A 27,545-nucleotide genomic window follows, 5' to 3' on the forward strand; every position below is an offset into this window, starting at 1 on the left:
CACTCTTCACTGAATGTGTGCAAGCACGCACACACCAGCATAAAGGGAAATACCTCCATATGTTCCTATTTTAAGGATCTTGGAAACCAACAGTTTTAGAAATGGGATGATTTTGTTGGAGCCATCTGCGAAAAAGAAACTACACACATGTCTTAAGTAATTTAACTAAAAGCGATGGCTGCAGACTCTCACAGTAGGAAAAAACCACAGAACAGGATATCATGCCATGTTCTTTCCAGAGAGGGGCACCTGTTACCTTCCTTTTTTTTTAAAGAACTTGGGGTTGGTCACCCTAAGTTACATGGGGGAACCCAGACGTGGACCCCTTGCTCACTGTGCTCAGAGAGGCACAGCTCCACCTCACGGATGAAGCCCAACAAGACTGAAACATGTGTATGGGGTTGCTGTTGATACTCTTGTTCAAAGGAGGTTTGCCTGGCTAACTGCTGAACCCATATGCATGCATTAGTAATGGCCGAACCCCAAACCCTCACCCATAATGATAGGCTCACAACTTGTATCAAGTGTTGGCAATAAAAGGCCGTAGGATTTTATTGTACAGATATGGGTAATGGGAATAACAATATCACATATCATGATGGTATCATACATTTGGGCACCGGGTCCTGAGGTTACCCCCTCGGATCCGTGCCGCCTTCTTGTGTCCCACGACTTGTTGTGGGCACCGTACAGTGCCTTGTACTTCTTTTTGTTCTTCTCCCCTTTTTGTAGGGTGGGCGGGTTCTGTGGTAAAGAAGCAAGAAGATTTGGAAGACACTGAGTAAACAGTGAACCTCCTGTTTACTTGGGTCCCCCGTTCAGGGTCCACAAACAGATTGTGTTTACTCTGAGCATGTTGCTCTCATTTATAGGACCCAGGGAGGCCCTGGGTCTTTGTTGTGTATGTGGTGGGGGCTGCTGTTGTCGCAGCCCCCGGCTGGATAGCCGACTGTCTGACCCACTGGTGGGGGCAGATCTTTTGAACCTGGGCCCTGCCTGACGGTTGTTTTCCTTATGGCGCTTAGCACCTTGCTGTTAGGAGGAAGGGTGCGATGACTGTTCTCACCTTACCCTTCCGTGGCTTTTGTGCTGCCGAGACTGCGTGTCTCCGTAGCTGGGGGCGAGGAGAGGAGCAGGCGCGGGGAGGTTGGGGCTGCCCCTCTCCCCGCTGCCGATGGTAACAGCAGTTACCCTGCCTCGCTTGTGGGATGCCCATGCAGCATTGCCCATAACTGCTGAACCCATATGCATGCATTAGTAATGGGCGAACCCCAAACCCTCACCCATAATGATAGGCTCACAACTTGTATCAAGTGTTGGCAATAAAAGGCTGTAGGATTTTATTGTACAGATATGGGTTATGGCAATAACAATATCACATATCATGATGGTATCATACTTTTGGGCACCGGGTCCTGAGGTTACCCCCTCGGACCCATTCCGCCACACGCTTAGGGGTGTCAAGGTATTAGTTTTATGACGGTATGATAACCTTCTTGCCAAATGACGGTATATCATGGTTATCGTGGTATAGCAGGTGGAGTTAACTAATCTTAACAAATATTTTCTAAAAGGTCATACATTGACAGATTTATCATCACAAACAAAACCAGGCACCCAGGGCCAGAATTGGGCTTTTCAACATATTTTCCACTGAAATGCCTTGCTTCCACCAAACACAAACACACGTGTGGAGAGGGGGGGGGCCTGCTGCAACTGGCAAAGCAAACTGAATAGCTTTTCTTAAGTGGTCATTTAGGCATTTTGCTCCCCCACTGGCTACTGGTGAAGATGAACATGTTGCCATCTTGATAACCTGCATGCCACAGATCAATGGAGGCTGATGGTAGTATACGCTTGTGCGCACACACACACACACACGCGCACTCTCTCTTTACGTTACAGCCTTTAGTTTACTTGCGGGCCAAAAGGTGTTCAGTAATCACGGACATGTTACCCTTTGGTATGGCAGCAGGGAATACCGACAGATCTTGAATTTCGCAATGTGACTTATTATATGTAAATTCAATGATAGAACCAGGGAAATCCCCCATTGCCATATGTTTAGAGAACATTATCCATTATAAATATATAAACCCCAAAGCCGCCACCCCAAAGTAAACCCTTTTCCTTCTTGGCACTGTATCTATTCTTCCTATTGCTAACATATTGATTTTGTGTCAGGCACGTGTGGTTTACGGAATGACATTAAAAACTGCTCTGACTGAAACTACTTGGCAAACGGCACATCCAACAGTGCAAGACCAAGACTGCGCAGCACTTGCTTACTGCAGCCTTTCCAAATCAGATTGAAAAGCACACTTAACGGTATGAACGGTATAACAGTATAAACAATGTGACGGTTATTATTGTTCAATTAAGTGGTTCACGGTATCTTTAACGGTATACCGTTATACCGTTACATCCCTAGCGGGCATGTTGCCGGCTGACCGTGTTCCCACAAGAGTATGCCCTAGAGACAGCCCCTGTGAGCAAGTGTTGTATTGATTTCCCGAAAGAAATGCTCCATGCCCTGGCTAGACAGATGGGTGCCATCGTGGAGAAAAAGATCTGGGTTGCCTAGTGTAATTGCTGGGAGTTTTATGAAACCCAGTCCTCTTGTCATACAGAATCTCTCTATCGTCCTGTTCAGTTTTCTTCTGGATATGTCTATAGATTTGTAGCAGTTGGCCCCTAGCCATTTCTTTCTTGGTAAGATGGCTGAGAAGTATTTTTCAGTACCCCTCCAGTTGTGCGAAATGCCTGCTAGGGAGGAGCAGATTTCTTTGCATAGGATACGTCTAGCTGTGTTGAATAGGTCGTTGCCCCCTAGATGGATGATCAGGAATTCTGGGGGGTCCCTGTATGCCACCAGTTCTGCTAGTGTTTCGTGGACGTCAGCCCAGCGTAGGCCTCTGTATCCCCACAATGAAGTAATGGTGTTTCTGAAAGGTGGCCATTCTTTGGTCTCTTCTGCCCATCTGCCTGTCCTGAAAACGAATGAGTGGCCAACTATCCATGCTGATCGGAGTGTGGTCCTCGATTCGCCTGTTGTTTCTGTGGTGGTGGGAGGTAGGGAAAAGGAAGAAAATTTTAGGGCGGATGTCTATATCAATTTTGGTCTGATATATCTTTTATAACAGTCTGACTTCCATCCCCCTATGTTTTTTAGTAGTTGCAGTGCTAAACCTCCTTGCCATGCTGCAGTGGCGGCACCTATCCTGAAGAAATGAGTGCCGAACTGTTTGGGATCCCACCCTGCTCTGCTGATTGCTTTTATCAGCACTCCTTTAAATTGGTAGCGGCTTAGGGCCGATGCATCCTTGTGGATTAAACACCCCCCCCCACTTTGTGTCGTTGTGCGTAATAGAGGATGGTGATGCAAACTGGGCAGTTTGTTGCCTCATCGATGCAACAAATATTGATGGTTCTTTTTGCACCCGTTTTCAACTGTTGCATTTCTATGTTAACACTCTCCTGTCTCACCCTGATTTCCATGACGCCCAAGCCGTTTGTGGCCTTGGTGCTGGAAGCGATGAGTTCTCCTACCCGGAAAGCCCCGAAGTAGGCTAGGAAAAAGGCTGTTTTAAATAACATTATCTTGTATGGGTGCCAACATATGGCTTCCAAATGGCTTGCTATCTGCACCAGTTTGCTGAAATCAAGGGGTCGGCGGGTGTCCACTTGCGGACCCTCTATTCTGCCCCATCCTTTCATTCCATAAGAGATGAGGGCATTCTGGGTGGGGTCTGAATCGCCCCGTATTTTTGTAAAGTATGAAATTGCCACCAGGTGTCTTTTAGCCCAATCCCTTTTGAAACCTTGTTCCCGGGCCCATTTTAAAAATACATCTATATCTTTAATCGTTATTAGTTCTACGTGGTTTACACCTGTGGCTTTAAATACTGTTGGCAAACACTTACTGTACTGTGTTGCAGTGGTGCTTGCCACCCCCCTCTCTGCCATCTCCGTTAGGAAGCCTGTGAGGTTGTTGGCACCCGTTGTTGATGTGCCTGATTCTTGTTGGGCATCCCGGCCTGGGCTCTCTGGCGCTGATGCCAATGTGTTGCTGGCGCCCCTTTTCGAGGTGCCTGCTTTGTATTGGTCATCCCGACCTGCACTCTCTGGTGCTGGCGTTGATGCCAATGTGTTGTTGGCACCCATTTTAGAAGTGCCTGCTTTGTATTGGTCATCCCAGCCTGCACTCTCTGGTGCTGGCGTTGATGCCGATGTGTTGTTGGCACCCGTTTTAGAGGTGCCTGGTTTTCATTGGGCATCCCGGCCTGTGCTCTCTGACGTTGGCATTGATGCCGTTATTCTTATCTTCCCATTATGCCCAGCATTCTGCTGGTATTGGCGTCATCTGTTCTTGTCCACTGGAAACGAGATAAGGCATCAGCAATGTTATTATCTGCCCCTGAATGTGCTTCGCCTTGAGTACAACGTTTACTTGTAGTGTGACTGTTGTAATGGCTCGTAATACTTTTAGTACTAAAGGGCATTTCGTAGACCTTCTGTTTATGGAGCCCGCTACAGCCATGTTATCGCACCAGATCAAAAGTTCCGTATTCGCTAGTCGCCTGCCCCAGATGTGTAATGTTAGCCAGATGGGGAATATTTCTAGTAGGGTGATGTTTCTTGTCCACCCTGCTGCTTGCCATGAATTGGGCCAGTGTCCTGCCACCCATTCAGAGTCTAGTATGGCTCCATACCCCCTGCTCCCAGCTGCGTCAGTGTATAGGACCCTGTTTGACCGGGTATTTAAAGGCGTTCGCCAAAGTAAGGACCTGTTGAAATCTCTGAGGAATTTTCCCCATGTTTCCAGGTCTTGTTTCACCTCTCTGCCTAGCCGGATATGCAAGTGTGGTTTGGTGAGTGATTTGATTTTGAACTCCAGGCTTCTGGAAAATATCCTTCCTTGAGGTATTATTTTGGATGCGAAATTGAGGCTGCCTGCTAAGGATTGTATTTCCTTTACAGTCCCCTTTTCTCTCATTATCAGGTTTTGTATTTTAGCCAGGAGTTCTGATATTTTTGTTTTGGGGATTCTGCAGAGCCCCTTTGCTGAGTCTATTTCGATGCCCAGAAAAATTATGTTTGTGTCTGGTTTGGTGGTTTTTCCCCTCGCTAGGGGAACTCCCCACTGTGCGGCCATGCGCTCCAGTTTTGCTAAAGCCCGGCCGCATTCCTCGGAGTTTGGTGGCCCTATGACCATGAAATCGTCTAGGTAATGCACTATTTTTGTCCCTGGTCTCTGCTTTAGGAAAGCCCATTGAAAAAAGGAACTGAATTGTTCAAATAGTGCACAGGATACTGCGCACCCCATGGGGAGGCATCTATCTACGTAGAATTTGTTGTTAAAAGTGAAACCTAGCCACTGCTGTGACTCTGGGTGGACTGGCAAGAGTCTGAAAGCAGATTTGATGTCCAGCTTGGCCATCAAGTCGTTTCTGCCGCACTCTTGTATGAGCCTTACCGCCTCTTGGAAATGCATGTAAGATACAGCGGATTCAGTGTGTGGGATGCCGTTGTTTAAAGACTGTCCTTTAGGGAAGGAGAGGTGATGGATTAGTCTCATTTTCACGGGTTCTTTTTTGGGGACCAGGCCTAGTGGAGATATTAAATAGTCCTTTAAAGGCATGACGTCCCAGGGACCTGCTACCCTGCCCAGTTGCAGTTCTTTCTTGATTTTGGTTTCTACTATCTGGGGGTTGTCCCTGGCTGACTTTAGGTTCATCGGGATGTATTGTGACCCCGTGCCCTTAAATGGGATGAAAAAACCTTTGGTGAAACCCTGCCATAGTAACCTGCTGGTTTCCTTGTCTGGGTAGCTGTTTAGGGCGTCCCTAAAATTGCCCGGATCGATGGGCGTTCGTCCTGGTTCTAAAATTGGGATATCATTCTTTCTTGGCTGGTAGTCTGGTACAGTTGCTTGCTGCATGATCGCCGTTGCAGTTTGTGCAGGTGTGTTTGTACCAGCATTCTTTGCCCCATGTACACTGGTTTTTCCCAAAATTTCTGCATGGGATGTTGGATTTGACAGCCTGCTGTTTGTTCTGTCTGTGGGCATTATTTTTAGCCGCCCAAGGCTGGTACCTCTGAAAGGGCTGCTCCCCTTTTATGGATTTATCATTGTCATGGGATTTGCTTACTTGCGAATTTTTGCTATTTTTGGAAGAAGAATGCACGGTATCTTCTTCCTGGGGAGGTTCGGCGTTGAGGGTGTATAAATCGTTCTGGACTTCATCCCACTCAATGGCCGGCCTTTCTGACATGCTCCTCCTAAATCTGATGTCGTATGCAAGCCATGTCTTCGCCCTCTGTGTTACTTTTACTTTCCTTATTTTATCAACGTATGCCCAGATCTTCCTACCATCCATGGGTAATTTTTCTTCATATATTGTTGCTAAGATGGCAAAGGCCTGTAACCAGTTGTCCCAGTTTTGTTCGACCTGGGCGTTTCTGGCAATAGCTTTTTCTTCTATTTGTTTGGGGTCTCTGAAAGCGTCTTTCCCTTTTTGTTGGGCTTCTATTAGGGAAAATATTTCTATAAATTCTTTGGCCCATATGGCTTCTTTGATTGTGGTATCAATGTTCCATGCCAGGCATCTTTTGTATCTATTTAATATCTCTGTTTGGAAAGATTTAATTCTTTGGTCTAATTGTGCATTACAGATTGTTACAATGTCAGTTGTGTTGCTGCCGGGTGCCCCTGTCGCGCCCGTGTTGTCTGTGCCTGGGGCTGCCCATGCTTTTAGGGCACCTGCTGAATCTATTGCTGGAGTTGTGGAGGCTGTTGTATTTATAGCTGTGGGTGCTATTGGCAACTGCTGTACTTGTTGTGGCGGGATTACTGTAGGTAGCGTTACGGGTGGGTTGACAACCGTTATTGTAGATTCTATTGCTATGGTAGGGTTTGAGGCCCCAGGTTCCCTTGTGGGCGGTATCTGTTTGCCCCTTATTTCTACCATTAGTTGCTGTAATTCCGCTACATTCTCGCATAGTTTTGACCATTTTTTGGTACCTTTTTTGGCGCCTTCGGATACTTTTCTCCTTTTTAATGGTGCAGAAACCGCCTCCTGGCTGGGTGGGCTGGTAATTCCTTCCCTGGGTAGGCCATGCATGTTTCCTCTAACCCATGCCCATCCGTAGTGCTCTGCCGCTTCAATGGCTGCTAGCAATTGTGGTGATTTGGGCTTCTGCACCGGTGTTGGGGGTGCCCGTGCTTTCCGTTTGGGCCCCATGGTCTTCTAAGCCTGCTATAGGAAAAGGAAAAAAGTTTTATCAAGGAGTTAAACTGTTGTTATCGGCGAGTTCTTTGCACCTGTTCTATTTGTTGCCCGTGCTGGGTAACTGTTGGCCGGTGCCTTCTTGACCGGGTTCAAAGAAAATTGTCTCTTAGTGTCCACTTTGTGCGGCGTTTATTTTTTTTAAAATTGGGCAGCCCCCAGGCTTGATTCACTGGTATTTAAATAATTGGTTTCGCTGTGAGGTCTCCCTGCAATATTACAGAAATTATTTTAAAACTGCAGTATTTGGGCCCTCCGAGCTTGAAACTGTGTTCGCAAGCTCTGCGTGGCTGTCAAGAAAAGACGAGCTCCCGGCACGCCGTGCTACCAAGCTGGCTTGTGACTCTGCCCGAGTTTAAAACTGGCTTGTGTTATCTTGCCCCGCCTGCCTTATAACGCGGGGGTTCCGGTCCACTGTAACAAATTGTACCTCTTCCGGATACAAATGTCTATTTTTCCTCCCTCGTAGCCCCAGCGGATGGCTCACCTGTAAGTTGTTGAATCGGCTGCCGTCCGCGCTGGGCTGCTCGGGTGCCTCTCTCTCCTTCGTTCACACTGGTTTTGGGATGATTCCGCAGCACACGTCTTTGTTTTGTTTTGTTGGACACGCTCGCCGCTCGCTTTTTCCTCTCTGCCGAGATGTTGAGATTTGACAGCGTCTGCGCTGGCCGTTCGGTTGCCGCTTCTTCCTTTGTTAAGGCTGCATTGCAGATTGCTTTGAACGGTACAATGTTCAGGAAGGAAAAAAGACGCTGCGATGTACAGCGAACTTCAAGAATTGCTAAAGAAGCAAGAAGATTTGGAAGACACTGGGCCTCATTACAACTCAGGCGGTAAGGGGTTTACGGCGCCGTAAACAGCGCCGACCCTTACCGCCTGAGTACGAGGTCCCTTAGCGCCATGGCGGATTTAACACCTGCTTTTAGCAGGTGTTAAAATCCATGGCGCTAAGGGACCATGGAGTTAATTACGCCACCGTAATTTACGGTGGCGTAATTAACGCCTTCCCCACTCCCATTATGCCCTATGGGGCAAAAATGGGAATGGGGAAGGGTAAATGGGGATTGGGGACTTACCGCCCCGCCAAACTCGGAATGGGGCGGTAAGTCCACCAACCACCATGGCGTAAACGTAGTTTACGCCATGGTGGTAAAGTCACGGCCCAGGCGATAACTTACCGCCTGGGTCGTAATGAGGCCCACTGAGTAAACAGTGAACCTCCTGTTTGCTTGTGTCCCCGTTCAGGGTCCACAAACGGATTGTGTTTACTATGAGCATGTTGCTCTCAGTTATAGGACCCAGGGAGGCCCTGGGTCTTTGTTGTGTATGTGGTGGGGGCTGCTGTTGTCGCAGCCCCAGGCCGGATAGCCGACTGTCTGACCCCCTGGTGGGGGCAGATCTTTTGAACCTGGGCCCTGCCTGACGGTTGTTTTCCTTATGGCGCTTAGCACCTTGCTGTTTGGAGAAAGGGTGCAATGACTGTTCGCACTTTACCCTTCCGTGGCTTTTGTGCTGCCGAGACTTCGTGTCTCCGTAGCTGGGGGGGAGGAGAGGAGCAGGCGCGGGGAGGTTGGGGCTGCCCCTCTCCCAGCTGCCGATGGTAACAGCAGTTACCCTGCCTCGCTTGTGGGATGCCCATGTAGCATTGCCCAATTTCAGTGCTGGACTGCAAAGGGATAGTCTTCCTTTGAGAAAAGTACAGTGAGCTAAAAGCGATGGCTGCAGACTCTCACAGTGGGGAAAACAACCACAGAACAGGTTATCCTGCCATGTTCTTTCCAGAGAGGGGCTCCTGCTACATTTTTTTTGTCTTTTTTTAGTGATGGTTCATTGTGAACAAGTCACATTCACAACGCCATGAAAAGAGCTTGACACTTGATATGGGAAGCAGCTAGCAAAATTCACAATGTAGTCATGAATCACTAGGAAAGTTCGAAATGACTTTCGGAAGACTTACAGACTTGTATTTGTGAAGTGTTGATTACTGTTTCCAGACAAATGACAAGCATACGCAATTAAAAACGCAATTAAAATAAATGTGTGTCTGCCCCTAAAGATCATTTATGAGGCATGTTTAAGTCAGAAGCAAACTTGGGTTTTCTGGTACTTTTAGGCTATAATTTTGTCCAGCATTTCAAAAGGACCCATACATGTGTGCATTTCATGCATGAGTTTCACAATAAACTAGAATGTGCATCTGAGGTAGGCCAAATACAACGCCACAAGTGCATAGGATTTATATAACAGCGATGGCACATGTTTACAGTGCGTGTAGATGTATGAAAACGGTGTATATTATAGGCCTCGCACCCATGGGTAAGTTCAGTATTTTCTTCTAAACTCTGTCTCAAAAAGGACCCACATAACAGTAGCTCTGCTCGGGATACTCTTCTGTACATAGAGATTACATATGTCTAAAGTAATATTGGTATCTTATTTATTTAATTATTTTTTTTTATAACATGCCTAATAGCGTTCCTGAGTTCAGTTTCGAAATGCGCATCTGGGATTCGAAGCTCTGTTGCTCTGGGTGGTCTTGTTTCCAAGACCAACGCATTGCCCCTGTGCTATCCTCCATTCACTGAATTCAGATCCTCCGTATCTGAATTTCATTCTACAGTGCTCAAATACTTAAACTGGCCGCCTTCACAATCAAGCAAAATTCGGAAGGAATATACTGAAACATTGCTGTAGCTTCAAACACGAATTGCTAATTAAAAGAATGACATGGGTACCCTAGGAAGATGTATTATCTTTCATTAGGACAGATTGCTACATACATGCTTGCAAATCTCCCACCAAAGATTGACAGCGGTAAAGGCGGGTGGGTATCTTGTTTTGTATCTTTTATGATAAGAAGACGCGATTCCCCAGTGTGATTGCCGCATTATTTCATTTTGCTTTTAGGCTCAGCTGATTGTTCAGGGCTCCATGACAATCCATGTAAACACGTGAACAAGATCCTTTTCGAAGAGTTCATTAGAGCTTGTCATAGAGCTGTAAAGCTTCATGTCTTCAATAGCGTTCAAATCTCAATAACCACAATAGAAATCGGGTATGCTGGGATGCAAATGGATTGGTAAAATGTGTTTGGCTCACGTTCAAATCATACAAAGCAGTGGTGATTGAGACTCCATCTTGAATGTAGAATGTTCAGCACCTGCAAGATATTTGTCAATTTGTTGTTGACATTGTGCTCAGAGGTGCCACCTCCTATTTTGTATTTGTTGTTCCATAAGCGTAGAGTTTTCACAGACTGTATATAGACTAAAGAGGACAGATGGAATGGTTTCATGTTAGTCGCCCATATGTTTTTATATTAATTCCCAAATGCTACCAATGTCTTTTATAAGAGTCAGGCAGGCAGACCTCATGAGCGGATATATGTCCAATATAAGTGCCCAGCTCCTGGAAATAACATCACGTATGATGTTTAAGCATGGGAGTGTGTTCATAATGGAAATAATAATAATAATAATAATAATAATAATAATAATAATAATAATTATTATTATTATTATTATTACTGCCACTTTGGGAAAACATGTGTTGCGTGAGGGTGGTGGACTGGTGTAATAAAGACATCATAATTGATTTCATTCAGTATTCGTACAAGTCAGGTGTTGCTATATTACGTCATCCCACCTGGCAGTTCCTGAGTAACTGTACCTCAAGGACACCTAAATGCCTTCTTAACGGCTAAGGGATGGGGTAACCTGCATGCATTGAACAAACCCCATAAAGTATTTAAATCATGGAAAGCCAGCAGTGTGTTTTTCCCATGTCATTCACGACGTTCTTGACACTGTCCTCTTCATAGTTAATATAAATTGAAATCTGGACTTTAAATACACATATGTTGGGCTTCCCATTTGAACCTGTGCTTAAAGAATCAAAACGTAAGGAGCTTGCAAATGAAATGATGTTTCAAACTTGCACATGGCTGTGCAAAAATGCACAGCACTCCCATGTACAGGACATAGGAATGTGTGTCTTGCGACCAGAATGGTCCACTCCTGCACATATACTGATGACTGCCTGTGTTCTGTTGCAGCTGTTTGACAAAGTACGAGAAGATCACCCAGGCTTCAAGGAGAAGGTCATCCCTATTAGTTCGGAACTCACCCAGCCGAAACTGGCCATCAGCCCTGAGGACACGCAGAAGCTCCTGGCCAGCGTCAACATCATCTTCCACTGCGCTGCAACCATTCGCTTTGATGAGCCATTGAAGTATGTATTTCATGCCCTTATTGGGATGAGGGATGTTATGTTATGTTATGATAACTTATAACACTCGAAGGCATATTGGCGCGATAATTAAGATTTGGGAAGCAGATGCAAAGCTCTTAAGCAAAATGGCAGACGGCGAAGCAATGTTAAGGCACATAAGGGGAATCCACACTAGGGCAAAAACAACGTTTTTAGATTTGGGTGATTGGTAGGAAACCCTGTAATTGGCCAAGTGTTCTCATGAACACATACCTGTCAACCTTTTCAAATTAAAATGTTGGTAAAAATGTAAGATTTCACTTTGGGAGTGAAATCTCCACAACACTTATGGACGGGCAAGCGAATTGGCGGTTGGGGGAACAGATTCTATGGCGGGTGAGTTGACAGGTATGCGACCACGGTAGAGGAACTGAGCCAATCAACAGAACTCCGTACGACATTTCATGCTATGTGTAACTGTATTCATGTAGAACACTTCTAAAGTGCATCTCAGCTCCTAGGGGCAACTGGGTGCTGTAGCTCATAAATGAACATATGTGGTGAAATAAACACAGATAGGGTGATGCAGGGGGGGAAACACCAGGCAATCAGTGGGGGAAAATGATAGCAAAGTGAAAGAAGTTCAGAAAAAAAGTGGAAAAGAAGGAACGTTGAACGTTGATAGGAGGAACCAAAACCAGAAAAATCAGGAGCACACCTAGTGTCGGATTTACAATAGTTCTATGGCTAAGGGGAGGCTGCAGAAAAAAACGAATTAGCAAAATGGGCAAGTTAGAATCTCAGAATGCAAAGTCTCCAGGAGTCCCTCCCATGATCCAAAGTTTTCCATGAGCACTATGCTTAGTGTCTTGTGGGCAGTGCTGGCAAGCTTGATTTGGGGGCAAAAGTGCAAAAGAAGCCAGTGAAGTAAAAACAACAAAACAATTGTCATAATTGGCTTGAAATTCTTCGACCTCTGATCTAGTGTGCAGCAGTATACATGAAGGATGTTGGGGCAGGGGCAAGCTGCAGAAGGGAAGACTAGCAAAAATGCATTCCTGCCGGCCTGTCTGGAAATGACTAAAGCTTGGTATACAGACCCAAAATCAGAGGAGGGTAAATCGTTCAAGCTGCTGTAGCAGAACCAATTGAAAATTGCAAGTGAGTGATGTTTCGGCCTTGTGGGCTTTATGATTTAGCAATGAAACAAAAAAAAGCCAAGGAAGTGGGCCTCAGGAAATACAGGGTTACCAGACATTTGATCGAAAAACATTGGTCGACTGGACAAATGGTCGAACCAATTTGGTCGAAAACCAAATAGTCGATTTTTTTTTTTTTTTTTTTTACCCCCCCTTTTTTTTACCCCTTTTTTTTGGTGGGGGGTCCCCCCAAACCCCTTTTTTTCTAAAAAACCCTTTTTTCCCTAAACTACAACCTAAACAATATATATATAAATTTAAAAAAAAATTCGACCATTTGGTTTTCGACGGAATTACGTCGACCAAATGTCCTGTCGACACATTTTTTTCGATGAAATGTCCGGACACCGGAATACAGTAGACGTGATCCGACTTTAAGGCAGTGGGACTCACCGGGGTTAGTCAGGAAGAGTGAGGTGCAGGGTATGATTAGAATGAATTCTGTTTTAGAGGCGTTTTGAGGATTTGCTGTGACATCCCATACTCCATGTCACTGAAGGATTCCCTTCGGTATAGGAGGTTGCCTGGTGGTGCCATCCCTAAATAGTGCCGGGAGGCATCAGAAAACTGGTAGAGAATGAACCCAGACCCCCCCAACCACCTAATGTAGAGGTTAAAGCATGTGGGGGACATGATCGACTCATGAGGCCCAACTGGATGGCACCCATCTATGCCCACTGGGATCTACCCATCAGGCATGAGGAGTACCAGTCCTAGACACCATTGCAAATCCCTTTGTATTTCCCTGTATAAAAGAGGTACCATGTGGTTGACTATGAGAAAGCCAGCAAAGATGTTCAAAATGACCTGTAGGTATGGGATGTATGTAGGTATGGGATTTATGAAGCATCCACCTAGGAAGCAATAAAGTAATGTACAATAGGGATGCATCTATGGGATTACAAGTGGGGTGCAGGCCTAGCAGAAGATCTGGGATAGAGAGGGTAAGAAAATGGCAAGCACTAGGGTGGAGAAGTAGGATTCAGTAGTACAATCAGTGAATGACGAGATGTTCTGTATAAAGAGTAGGGTCTTCAGGTACTTACTGAAGTGGAGGATGGAGAAGGCTGGTCTTGTCTGGGACGATAACCTGTTCCATAGACACGACTGCATAGCAGGGAAAGGCTCGTTTCCTGTTTCAGACCTCTTGCAGTTCTTTGTTTGTAATCTGGGCATTCCACGGTATCTGCTGGTGCACTGGCAAACGGAGATGGTGAATTTCTTGTCCAAATAGAGTGATGTTTATTTTTGGTTGTGACTGCATTGCAGGTGATGCAGGCTGTCTTGCTCATGATGTATGCTTGCAGCGGTAGCCAGTGAAGATCCTTGTGAATGGGGTTGATGTGCTTCAGTTTTCTTAGTCCTGTGATGAGGCACCCTGCAACACGCTGTACAGGTTTCAAAGTAGCCAAGGTGTCACCAGACACTCCTGTGAGTAGTGTGTTGCCACCATCCTGGACTTTTAAATTATTACAAAAAGTCAGAACAGGGATAACCTTCTTGACTTTATTGAGATGCGTAAGCTGGTACCATGCAACGTTTCTCTTCCTGGTCATTTTTGGTTTGAAGGAGAGTTCCCAGTCAATGGTAATGCCAAAAGATTTTGTACTTGATGAAAGTTGAGCCATAAATTCATCAAGCTTTATGTCACTCAGCCAATTCTAGATCTCACTATGTTTGGTGGGGTTCCCAAAGAGAACTGATTTGGTCAGGTTGAGCTTTGGGTAGGCCCTTGATGTCCAGGATTGGATGAAGGACAGAGAGGCTTTAGTCTATGGATGTCATTGACACAATTGATCTTTAGGTGAAGTTTTGTGTTCTAGAAGAATTCTGAATGCAAGTCTACAGAACTACCAAACCGATTTCCAACCATGATGCAGCACAGAGACCGCCACTATCTAAGCTATCAATTGCACTCCTTATATCTTGGACAAAGAGGTCCCCCTGTATACTATCTGCTCCCTTAGATACTGTTGAACACAATGCCCCCCCCAACATCCTCACCATGTGCATGGGCGTCGATGCAACAGCCATGCAGTATTTCACTTCTTATATCTCCAAGAGAGACTGACTCACCCAAATTGGCCCCAAGAGATCTCAGCAGTGCCTTAAAACCTGTAGAGTTTCACAGAGCTCCCCAGCCCGCCTCCATGCTCCTCCTCCTCTTGGTAAATAAGGTATACAGGGCTTAGTCGTTTCTTGGTGTGCAAATGAGACTATGAGTTATACCCATGATATTAGCACATTGACTGACTGGGCCTACTACTGCAAAGTAGCACATTAGGTTTGTGCATTCAACTTCTAGGGGACTGTGTGAGTGGTATTGTATATTGAGCACTGAGAGAGGGGTGGACTGAAGTGTGAGCCTCGAATAGTTGATCTGTTTTTTGGGAGTATGTTTTTGAAACAGAGAGCATTTTGATGACTAATATAGTACGTAGATTCATGTGATGCATAATGATCTGAAATATCAGACGGAAAAAGGATAAATGATAGAAGAAAACAGTAAGTATGCATATACTTTTTCTTACAGTGAGGCACTGTGCGTGCCTCAAACCTGGCCCACAGATTTGGAGGGAAGTTTGGACTTCATGCCCATTCAATACCAGTGCCGGTAATACCAACGATTTCTGCTGGTAAGTTGCCTGACTTACCTTCAGCTCTTAGCTGCAAGTAAATCAGGTGCCCCACCGGCACACTTGTAGTTGGGCAGTGCGGAAACGTGCTGGTGTGAGCAATGCAACACAGAATGACCAATGATAGGACATTGATGTCAGAGGTCAAACCAAGGAAAGAAGGGAGCAGGGGAAAGCATGGATGCTATTCAAGGGGACAGCATGGATGCTATGCCAATCCCACGCTGAAATCAGTAGGACCATAAGCACAGCGTCCCTGCTCTCTCACAGTTTTGGCGTCAGACCTGCTGCAAAAATATGGTATGCAGAGAGTCTCTAAATCTGTGAATGCATTGTCCCAGTTTACAGAAGGTGGGTTGGGAGGACTGTAATTGGAAATGCCTATGCAAAAGCCAAATAATGTGGCTATGGCATTTATTATTATTATTATTATTATTATTATTATTATTATTATTATTATTATTATTATTATTATTATTAGGGTATTTGTTGAGCATGGACCTAGCTTCACAAAGCAGTAAAGCGCTTTACAATCTTAGAGGCAATAATATGGTGAGGGAAACAGAGAAACAAGGCAGTGAGGCTCTAACAGGGAACGGTGAGAAGGGCAATTTCACATTAATGGCGCTAGAAGCAACCAGAGGAGGAAACAATGGGGATCAGATCACCCAGTATTGGGTAGGATAGGGAGTGGATGGTGTGTGGACCTACCTATTAGGGAGGAACTATTAATTCAAGAGGAGTGTCTTGAGCTTCTTTCTGAACTGTAGAAGTGAGAGGGTGAGTCTGCTGTTGATGGGGAGGAGATTCCAGAGTCTTGGGGCATAGACGGAGAAGGCCTACCTTCTTGTTCTTTCCTTTCCATGTAAATGTTTGTTCATAATGCTCCATTAACCTTCTGAATGCAATCTTTGTATAAGGTCTGCAGCATAAACAATAGCATGAAAGAGCTTTGAAACCTTTTGTCAATCCCTTATTAATCGTGTGATCAGTAGAGTTGCAATTGTCAGCAATTAACGAGCAGGCTCAGCCACAGTTACATCTTGCAGGCTTGCTCGCAACGGCGAGGTGTAAGTTACAGTAATTTGACATTGCACTGCTCTAAACGCTTCAGTGAGAAATGTGTCAATGTTGTTGACTTCCAATATATTTTTTACGAGCCTGGGAACCTTATTGATAACCTTTTGCTTTATGTGTTTATATCACCACATCTGCCAACTTGGACTCACTCAGCATAGCCTATACTAACTATGCCGACGACACCCAAATCTTGATCCCACTCACAGGTAACTACTCTGATGACTCAAACACCCTTAACTCATCTCGGGAGGATAGCTCCGGGTCAACGTGCTCACCTTGGAAACAAGAACACATGGAGCAACAGAGGTTCGATCCCCGGGCCCGCACTTACAAACCTCTGGGTATTAAGCGTGTTATAAATAACCTATCATATCATATCATATATCATAAGAGCATCTATTCCACAATACTGGCCTGGATGGCAATTAATCACCTCTGCATAAACAGCGATAAAACTTAAATCCTAATTGTCAACTCACTGAATGCTCTAAAAAATCTTAACAACCAATACAATGTTGTCCTCAATGCAGCCAGACCCTTCCTCTCTGCTAATAGCTTCCTAACAGTTGCACACGCTACTCATGATTGATCACTGAAATGCACTATTTGCAGGCCCCTCCTCAGGAAATAACTCCAAGTCATCAAGAATAACACCTTTAGAGCAGCCCTCAACATGCCCAAAGAGAACATATTTCCAAAGCAAGAAGAGAAGCAACACACTGCCTCATTTCCAGGAGTGCATCACATTCAACACATTATCTATTGCCCACAATGCCTCTCTAACTGAGCCCCCTCTACCTCTCTCAAAGGTTTGCCAAAGTCTATTTCTCAAGACCTAAAAGGACTCCCTACACGGACTATCTAATCCCAGTCAAAGTAAAGAGATCCAAAGCCGGCAGCTCAAGTTTCCTAAACAATGGAACTCCCACCACCCCCTCTCTGAGGGCTGAAAAATTCTTCTGGGTGTTCTGCAAAGCGCTGAAAACTCAGCTCTTCGCCTTACTCATAACACCCAGGCACTTGACCCCATGACCTTGTGTACTGCAGATGAAACCACTGTGATAACTTCTAAAATACTGCTCTTAATCAATGTGATATCATCTACCTGTGCTATCCTATGTATTGCTGTTGTCACCACTTTGCTACCCCATGTATTGCTGTTGTCACCACTGTAAATAATTCTGTAAGAGCTCCACAATGCCTCCAGGTTGCTTGCGCGCTATACAAATTAAATAAATAAAAATCGAGAGCACCCCTGTCTGGTTTGATATCCTTAGCTCTCGGTTGCTAGTTACTGGATCTAGAGACTGGGATACTCCTTGCCATGCATACTTAGTGAGCCATCCTTCCTGCAAGAACAGCAGGTTACGCAAATGAGGTTTAAAAATAGCACACTTCAAATGCAATTGTTAAGACGTTTCCGAAAGAAACTGTAACCAAACCAAATAAACCAAATTACAAACCGTTTCCAGTAAAGGATAACCACTTTTCAGAAGTGCTTTTTCTTTCTTCCACAGCTGTTGTTTGGTGAGTGGGTATTCATATGCGCTGTAGTCTCTTTCCTGCCTGTCTTGCTTGTTGATTATCTAGCTCTAACTGATTTCGGTTTTTTTCCCAACACCATCCGTTTCTAAATATAGACACTTGATCACCTTTGCATTTTATCCTTTCCTCCTCTTTGTAAATATTTCCAAACTCAAGAACACATCTTCTGGAAGACATAATGTAAAACGGTTTAGCAGACTTCTGCCAATAGTTTTGCCTGCGCTGTGCATGGCTCTGAAAGACAGGCAGACGGGGACTCTATCATGAGTGGGCGGTATCCTGGTCGAAAATCTGCCGGGATACGGGCCAACGCAAATTGTTATTTGCTATTAGCGTCGGATGCCGAGTTGCAGGGGGTGGGGAGCGGTAAGGCTCCATTCCCATTGGGTCCTTAGGATCCAATGGGGTATTTTGGGGGTTTATTACCGCAGCGCTAATAGCACTGTGGTAATAGTGCCATAAATGGGCAAAAAGATGCCAGTTTTACCTCCAGATCAAAGCTGGAGGTAAATCTTCAACTTTCCGCCCAAACTCGGTATTGGACAGATCAGTAATGTGGCAGTACTATCGTTACCACCACATTTTTACTGCTCTGCCCAACCCGTGATGACCCCCAGGTTGAGTTAGTTGGATTCTCTGAAGGCAGTTGTGGAAATCTTTGGTGATGATCGATGCAGGTCGTAAGTACCCATTTCCTGTGTGCCGATATCAACATTTCTACGTTGTTTGTGTCAGGCTGAGAGTTATCCTGTGTCCGCGGAAGCTGCTGAACCCCCGACAATCCCCCTGAAATGTAATCCTCAGAACCCGATAATTCTCGGCTGTGTTGACTACACCCCAAAGGGAAAGGGGGAAGTGGATAACATAAGAAAGACCAGGCTGGCGACGTTCTGACTAGCTGATGCGGAACCTGCAGTGAATACATAAAAACATAGAGAATCCTCAATTTACTTTACTACCTGTATATTATGAAAACTTTATATCCTTAACTAAAATGTAAAGAATCATACCTGGTTCTTCTCTTTTAGATTCTTAGAGAAGATTGGAGTAATAGCTGATAAAATCTTTCTACCTTTCTTTTGCTTTGAAAGTCTTGAAAATAACAGCAACTCCTTTGAGTATTGAACTCTTAAGAACCTTGACTCTTGCCTTTAAAACTGTTAAATGTTCCACTTAAGAAGACTTAGATGAATGCTGTTCTTCCTTCTTAATAAATAATTTCATAGTCTCTTGAAGAACATGCAAACTTTTCCAAAGTCAGTTGAAACATTTTCGCGCACAAGCTCAAAAATGTACCCGCGCAAAACACGCGTTGAAGAAAACACGCGGCAGAGAAAAAACATGCGCTGAGAAACACACGCGCTAAGAAAACATGCACTGAAGAAATCACGTAGTAGTCCTTTCTTACTCGCGCGTACATGCGCTATAAACACCCGCGCTATGAACACGCACGCTAAAGAAACACACGCTGAAGAAATCACGTAGTAGTCCTTTCTTACTCTCGCGTACATGCGCTATAAACACCCGCGCTATGAGCACATGCGCTAAAGAAATCACGTAGCTGTCTTTTCTCGCACTCGCTTACACGCGCTATGATTACACGTGCAAAAAAACACACGCGCTATTAACACTAGTGCTGATTAAATCACGTAGAAGTCTTTTCTCGCGCTAGCGTACTCGCGCTATGATTGCACGCGCAATGAACGCACGCGCTATGAACACTCGCGCTGGAACACACGCTCTATAGAAATCACGTAGCAGTCTTTTCTCGCGCACGCGTACACGCGCAATGAATTCTCGCGCTGTAGTTATCACGTAGCAGTCTTTACTCGCGCTCGCACACTCGCGCTATGATCACACGCGCAATGAAAACACGTAACAGTCTAACGTTGCTCGCGTGCATTTAAAAATTAAACGTTGAACTATAAACAGAGTAACATCCGTTCTTCTTTTGAATTTTCATTTACAATCTCCTAAAGTTTCCAATGAATCTGAGCAAATATTTACATATCCAAATAAAGTCACTTAGCTTAAGAATTTTTTCATCTCCAAAAGAACTTCCAGAAACTCTCCTGTGAACCTGAATTCTTCTCCTGAACAACCGCGCATAAGTAGCCGCTCGACTGCCAGGATTTGAAAGTTCAAATCCTCTAGGCCCAAGACTTCAGCAGGAGCAGCTACAAACATGTCCTCTCAGCTAGGGTTACGACGATGAAAGGCAGAGAGTGAAAGTTTAGAACATTCATTGTTGTCCTGCAGTTCTCTCTAGCCAATCAAGGCCTCTATTGTTAAACTCCATCCTGCCTTGGGCCAGAGCCAGGAATCTGTATAGAAAGGTCAAGGCCAAACCCACACAGAAATAAAGGGAAATAATTAAAGGGATCCTTACAGTAATTAAAGGAAACCTCATGACAGTAATTAAAGGAAACCTGACAGTTTGTACAAACGTGGGCAGGTTAGCCGTGCAGGCAGCCCCATGGTTGTGGAGTGCAGAATTGACAGAATAGTTTTTGATAGAAGATGGTTAGGGTAAGGGTGTGTTAAGTACAATATACCAGGGTGGTCATTTGAAGGGTTATGGGAAGTGTAAGGCTGCAAGATTGTAGTAGTGAGCAGTTCATTGAGGGATGAGAGAGGTGGGTAGAGATGGGGAGGGAGGTTAGAGTGTTGTTAACTTCAGGCTCTTGGTTGTGGATTTCTCTGAGATTTACGTTTGAACCTGTGTCACACAGCAAAGGACCCATAAATCAAATTGATTTTCCCGGATCGTCGTGTAAAGAGTTTCAAATTTGCTTGTTGTAGAGTAGCCCAAGTATCTGGTGCACAGATTTTGGTTCGCTGCTATCATTTTCATTTCTTTCAAAGTCTTTAGTTGAAGAGTGACATCTTAAGCTGTTTCCTGAAGGTCATTTGCCTGCATGAGGAGACATTTGGGTAGAGCGTTCCAGAATTTTATGGCCAGAACTGAAAAAGAGGATCCTGCTTGTCTTTTCTTATTGAAGTTATGAGCTACTACTAGTGCAGCATGGAGCGTAGTGTTGAAACTTTCTTCTGAAGGAGCAAGGGCCCCCTCCATGATATGAACTTTGGCTGACGTACAAGGTTTTGAAAATAACCCTTTATAGATGAGCATTAAGTGGAGAATACATCATTCTGACCTGATATGTTCGAATCGCTTGATTTTGAGAAGTAGTCTTGGCACTGCATTTGAAGTTTCCTTGTTAGGTAATCTGGGATTCCAAGATAGAAGCTGTTTATATAGTCTAGTTTGGATAGTATTAGAAAGATGATGGCCACTGCCCGGTCTGTGAGTGGTAGGTAAGGTAAGTACTGGCATGGCCTGTGCAGCTTGGAGAAACAGCTTCTGACAATGGGTCTGATCTGCCGATAATGAGTGAGGGCGTTGTCCATTGTGGTTCCAAGTTTTCTTACTGTATTTGGCAGGATTGGGAAATGGCCAATCTCGTAAAGCCAAGGGATTGTGGTGGAATAAGAACCTGTAGGATGTCAGAGCATCAGTTCCTATGCTAATGCAGTATGTGTATGTATTACAGCTCACCCACTGCAGTCGCTTCAGTCAGTCCTGAATGTGGCAGTTCCTCTCATTTTTGGAACGAAGACAAAATAATCTAGTTCTGCCTTCAGGCAGACCCTCCAATGGCTTCCAATGTGCTGTAGAATATACTTTAACATATTGTGCTTGAAATTCCCTTCTATTCATGGACTTGCATGAAATCATTTTGAAAACAAGTTGACGTTGTATAAACCATCTCTTTACTGTTGTTCTGTAAATCAACTAATAGTAAAGGTCCCATATCTAAATATGAAACTGAGGGGGGGGGGGGTAGAGTCTAGTTGTTGCCCTCAGGCTGTGTAATGCTTTATCCCTGGGGATATGTGGTACCAATCACTTGCTTCTCTTTTGCATGGTGCTGAAAACCTTTTCGTTGTTGTTGTTTCTTTCATATTTTGGGCCATCTCGAATATTCGCCCTTGTACTTAGGTTTTTGAACATTGATGCCGTTAGGTCCATCCTGCCATTTGTTATAAGTAGAAAAACAAAATCAAAATCAGAATGAAATCCAATTCCTCCTCAGCCAACACCAATCAAAGGTTTCAGCTTGGGCTACTAATAAAATGGCCAGCCTTGAAACAGTAGATAGTGCCCCTCACGTGATAGACTCCAATCAGTCATGCTTTCTAATCCTTCTTGACCCCGTGCAACATTCATCATTATTGAACGCAGTCTCCTAATAATCATCCAATCCACACCTGTTGTTATTTAGAGATCCATTACAACAGGACCACTGATGGCCAGCCTATAAAACAGACCCATGCCCTTAAATTTGAAACCTCTAAAATTAGCCTCAACTCATCACCCTGTGGAGTGCCCCAAGGATCTGAGCTCACACCCATTCTCTTTAACCTGTACCATTTTCCCATCTGCAGCAATGTACTGCAAACTTCTAATGATGTGTAGGGGCCTAAGACATCCACTGCCATAAGCTCCAACTCTCCACTATTGAGGTTTGGCTTGATTTGGATTAAAACAAAAAAAGTATCTCTTCCAAAAAATAAATCCATCCTATTGGATCACAAGAACTTCCCATCCAGATGGGAGGGGCCGTGGCCAACTGACATACCTTGAGGGGGTGGGTCTCTCGAGGTCCTGCTTGATCCTATTGAATCAGATAAAATCACTGAGCTAGACATTATTTAGTTGACTGGTGAAGGTTTGGGTGGCTTTGAGTTGCACAGAGGGCTCAGAAGCTTGTTTTCTAAAGGGGGTGAAAGTGGAGTTTGGCTAACACAGAGCGCATCTGCTGAGAGTGGCAGGTGCTGCAAGATGGTGGCAGTATGAGAAGAGGTTAAGAGAGTGGAGATACACAGACCTGGATATTGGAGGAGAACTGGTGGCCATTGCAGGAGTACTGCTGTACACGACATCGGTGGATTCACCCGGTCTATAAGGGCTGGGATCAGAGAGGGCATTAGAGGAACAACAACAGAGATGGCCGCTGCCTGACGCGATCGAGGACCAAGAACAGCGGCAACCAGATTTCTAGAGCTTTGCTTTTACAGCTGGCTGTGTTTGAGGTAGCAGTGTCAAAATGGGGTGCTGTCTGGTTAAGGGACATAAAAGTCACAGAAGCTATTAAGGGTACTCCCTAACAGACACAGTTGATTATGCCTTTGCCTGCACAGCTGTGACAGTGGCCTTGGTGTCCAGCCAAGCTGTTGGGTGCTTCTTTTGTATCACGCATCACTGATTTCACTCTGGCCGCTACTGGGAACACTCCGTATATTGCTCCTGCTGAGGCTGATTGGTCTACCCAATACTTGCCTGTTTAGTGGATTCTAAAATGGATCAATGCTGGATCCTAAGTCCGGGTCTAAGGCTAAACAAGCCAAAATGGAATCCATCACCCAGAAACAGCAGCAGAAATGTCAACCTTCCTATCCTGGTGGAGCCAGCACACATATCACAGCCTCCTGAGGTCTGGGATGGTGGGAGCCAAATACTGGACACAGTTGCATCACTGAATCATCTGTGGAGACAAAAGTTGATGAGGTTAAAAACAGATGTTAATCTATGGATACAAAATGTTTGGTACTGGCAGATAGGGTGAGTACTGCTATGAATAATATTCTGGAGATGCTGTCTGCCACGAGGAATCTACAAGCATTGGTGTTTGAACTGAATGTGAAGATGAAGTTACTCCAACATAGGATCGAAGATGGTGAAGGAAGGTCACAGAGGAATAATGTCAGGATGTTAGGCCTTCCAAAGAGTGAAGAGTGCAAGATCCAACCAACTATGTGGAAATAAGTTGTTTCAGGAGATTGGCACAGGTAGGCTGTCCCAAGGATTTACGGTGGAGAGGGCGCACAGATCTTTGGCGAGACGACCGCCACAGGGGCCACTACCAGGCCTTGTATTGTTAAAGTGTTGAACTTTAAGGACAGAGAACAGATCCTGAAATTCTCTAGAGATGGAGGGCATATAAGGAGAGGGTATTCCACATTAGCAATATATCCGGACTGTACTATGCAGGTACAGAAGAAACAGAATTAGTTTGTCATGGTCTAGGAATGCATACAACATCTAGGAGTGAAATATATGCTGATATATCCAGCCATATATTTCACGCCTAGCTGGTGTAACAAGATGGAAGATTTGCGAGACAAACACAAGTTTAAATGATAACTGGCGGCTATGTTGTAACTACTCATCTCTGATTGGCTGGACCCTAATGTTTTTGGTCGCCGTAATCCCATTACTTTGGACTCCTGAAGAACGAGCTCATTGATGATTATGACTGCGGGCTTCATTGGAGATATACTATACAATCCTGAAACACATACTAATTGAATATGTACTCTGTGGATGTTTTGCATCCTATCGGTGTCCCCTTGTTTCTGGTATCTGACTGCCTAATGCTGTTTACTTGGTGGGCAGGGATAGTCAGGCATTAATGCTCGAATAGCATGGTACCATTGAGCACTGGTTTGGGTTTTCTGTTGAGACGGTTTTGTTATGTAAGTTTGTTTTCATTATGCTGCTTCTTCATGTCAATAATGCTGTGTTTGGTTAACCAAAATATGACGGCTGCCGGGTGAGTGGGAGATGGGGAGAGTCTGAATGCTTATCGATTTATTGAAGCTCTAGGAGTGAAGTGGGGATTTTATTTATTTATTTTATTTAATTCTTACATTTGTTTCACGGCCAGACCCTTAGGTATCACGGCGTGGTTACAGGGTGAAAATTCACATCTTACACACAATTATTCACCTATTGCACAATGCAGACATTCAAGAACATGATTATGTTATGTTATGTTATGATTATGGTAGGTTATGGCTGGGACACTTTCGCCTCTGAACTCATGGCACAATAGGCTATGGAAGGATGGTGGGTACAGAGGTGATAGACCTTTGTAGTTCATGGAATGGCGAATACTATAAATGTGGTGACGTGGAACGTTAAGGGGCTGAATAGTTTTGTTAAATGGAACAGAGTCAGGTTGTATCTATAAAGGAAACAAATTATGATTGCATTATTGCAAGAAACCCACCCTACGGATGTGGCACAAGCAGATCTTATTGGTAAATGGGGAGGATCTGGTCATGGCACCAATTACTACACATATGCTAGGGCGTGCTAATCTGGATATCTGACTCTGTACCCTTTAGAATATTGGAAACCCAGTCAGATGGTGAGGATGGTACTAGTGCATGGATCTGGGGCCGTAGGGAAGTGTGTGTTATCAACTCTTACGCCCTGAACCATGATGCCTCTAACTTTTTTCACACTCTGGGACTACGAGGCCGGCAGTAAGGGGTTAATGGCGCCTTAGACGTCCTTAGCGGGTCCCGCGAGCGGCCCAGCATGCTAACAACGTGCCTGTCATTAACGGGCCCGTTGTTAGCATGCTCCCCATTCCCATTGAGCCCTATGGGGGCTCAAATGGGAATGGGGATGGTCCGGGTTCCCTGAATAGGGAAATACCGGACCCTCCAAGGTCGGAATGGCCCGGTATTTCCCCATTCAGGGAACCCGGACCCGAGTTTGGAGGTAGCCATGCCCTTATTGAGGGCATGGCTACCTCCAAACTCGTAATGAGGCCCTCTGTGTAAAAGACTGGCCCCATTCAGAGATGGTCTGTGGATTTGAGTGGGTGGGGGGATTGTATTGTACGCTTGATCCCTTGCTGGATAGGTCAGATAACAACTACACACGACCATCCCCACCAGCAAGAACACTCATCTGCACCACAAAAGGTTTATAATCTCATTGATTTCCTGTTTACTGGAATAGAGAATATACATGAGTTTGCTGATACTGGATATATGGGAAGAACACTGTCAGACCACGCTCTGTTACTTACAACATGTGTAATACGTGGCGGTCCATCCCATTTACCAGCATGGAAGTTGAGAGCAGAGGCTTTAACGGGTGAACCGTTTAAGGCACATCTTGCAGGGAGGTGTAAAATGTAAAGCCCTGTGGGAATGAATAACTAACAGCAACATGCAGGTAAACATGAGAACGGGTCTGCAGTCCTTACCAGGCGCATGCGCTTGTCTGAGTTTCCAGGGAGGGAAAAATCAACCTTAATAGGCCAGTGAACTCCACTTTGTGTCTGTTTGCCTACCAGCTTAGTACCTTGCAGGGAGAAACTAATGGGCTCGCTTCCCAAGACACTCAAAGAAAGAAAGAGCTTACCACCTTCTATGGGAAATAAAATAGATAATTAAGCAAGACCGTCCAGGACTGTAATAAAGAGCAGGACTACGTTTTGTTTGTTAAAATCCCCAACCTGCGGGATAGACAATAAGTACATGTGACACTCGGTCTCATTGACCTGGAAAAGATAAATAATACTTCTGGATCAAACCATGTCTTCCCCGCAGTATGAAAGTGAAACGTAATAAATATGACCAAACAGTACATATGAATTAACTTCAACACTTGAAACACGTGTGTATAGGTGCATTATAAATGCCATATCATATACTGTTCCTTCAGAACTTACCGAATAAGCACATTACATGTGTGGTACACTCACATTAAATAACTTCTTGTTCACGTGCCCCCATGGACATACATTGTTTCAGAAATAAATACCTAATCATGATAAAGCATGTCTCCAGGGGTGGACTGCCCTATAGGGAACTCTGGTGATTTCCAGGTGGGCCTCTGCACCCTGAGCCTCCTTTGTGTGGCAGCCTATTTTATTTCCAAATGTACTCATCTGAAAAGGGCTGGGCTTGCTGAAAATGTGCAATATGGGGCTACTTTGAACATTATTTCCAGGGCCTCTTTTGGTTCCCACTCCATGCCTGCATGTCTCCCCCTCTACTTGGTAGCTGCAGTCTACCACGTACACAAAAAAGTGACACAAAAGACAATTGCAACACCCCTCACCCCCCCAAAAATAAATTGTACATCAGCCCCGAGCGACATGTGTCTGTCCATCGGAGCATGGGAAACCCATCTGAACTATGAGAAAAAACAAAAAAAACGGACAATATATTCACAAAATAAAATGGAGGAGATCGTTTGCTTCGAAGCAATCTCAATTCCCTAGAATGCAGTATGCCAAAATGGCAAAGTAAGTCTATAACGTAGTTCAGCTATAAAACATACACCCGACTCCTACAGTAAACAAAAACTGGCATACCTCCTGGCTACCAGTATGCGCCCCATCAGGGAGGTGTGCGCCCGCCGATGCTCGTCACAAATTAGAAGTGCTAATAACTCGCAAAACCTGCACATTGCAGCACTCTGTTTCCCGAGAGCCAGGGAATAAACCCAAGATGGCGGAACCATACAGTGTGTCGTAATGTCTGACTCATTGCATTTTCCCTTGCATATACTGCAATGAAGCGCGTGTATGAGACGGCCTCCTTCTGGGTATCTTAGTTTATTTTCTCTTCTTACCATTAGCTAACTATGGGGGCGCAGGTATACAGCCACCAGATCCTTCCTCTCCTGCCTTTTTGCTGCAGAAACAGGAGGGGAACACAGGTTATACAGCAACATCTCAGGCCCTGGAAATACATGGAGCCCACAGACACCAAGG

At 44.8% G+C, this 27,545-nt stretch overlaps 1 protein-coding gene across 2 annotated transcripts in view; it reads left to right on the forward strand.

The window, feature by feature from the left end:
- The window catches only part of FAR2 (fatty acyl-CoA reductase 2), a 549,695-nt gene that overhangs the window by 333,408 nt on the left and 188,742 nt on the right, over positions 1-27,545 (forward strand). For both annotated transcript variants that reach the window (XM_069628526.1, XM_069628527.1), the window contains exon 3: positions 11,344-11,519. In XM_069628526.1, the coding sequence (XP_069484627.1) occupies positions 11,344-11,519 (176 nt within the window). The remainder of the gene's footprint in view (positions 1-11,343; positions 11,520-27,545) is intronic.

The sequence above is a fragment of the Ambystoma mexicanum genome, chromosome 12, assembly GCF_040938575.1.
Source record: "Ambystoma mexicanum isolate Mex_15411 chromosome 12, UKY_AmexF1_1, whole genome shotgun sequence".
In the NCBI taxonomy this organism is placed as follows: domain Eukaryota; kingdom Metazoa; phylum Chordata; class Amphibia; order Caudata; family Ambystomatidae; genus Ambystoma; species Ambystoma mexicanum.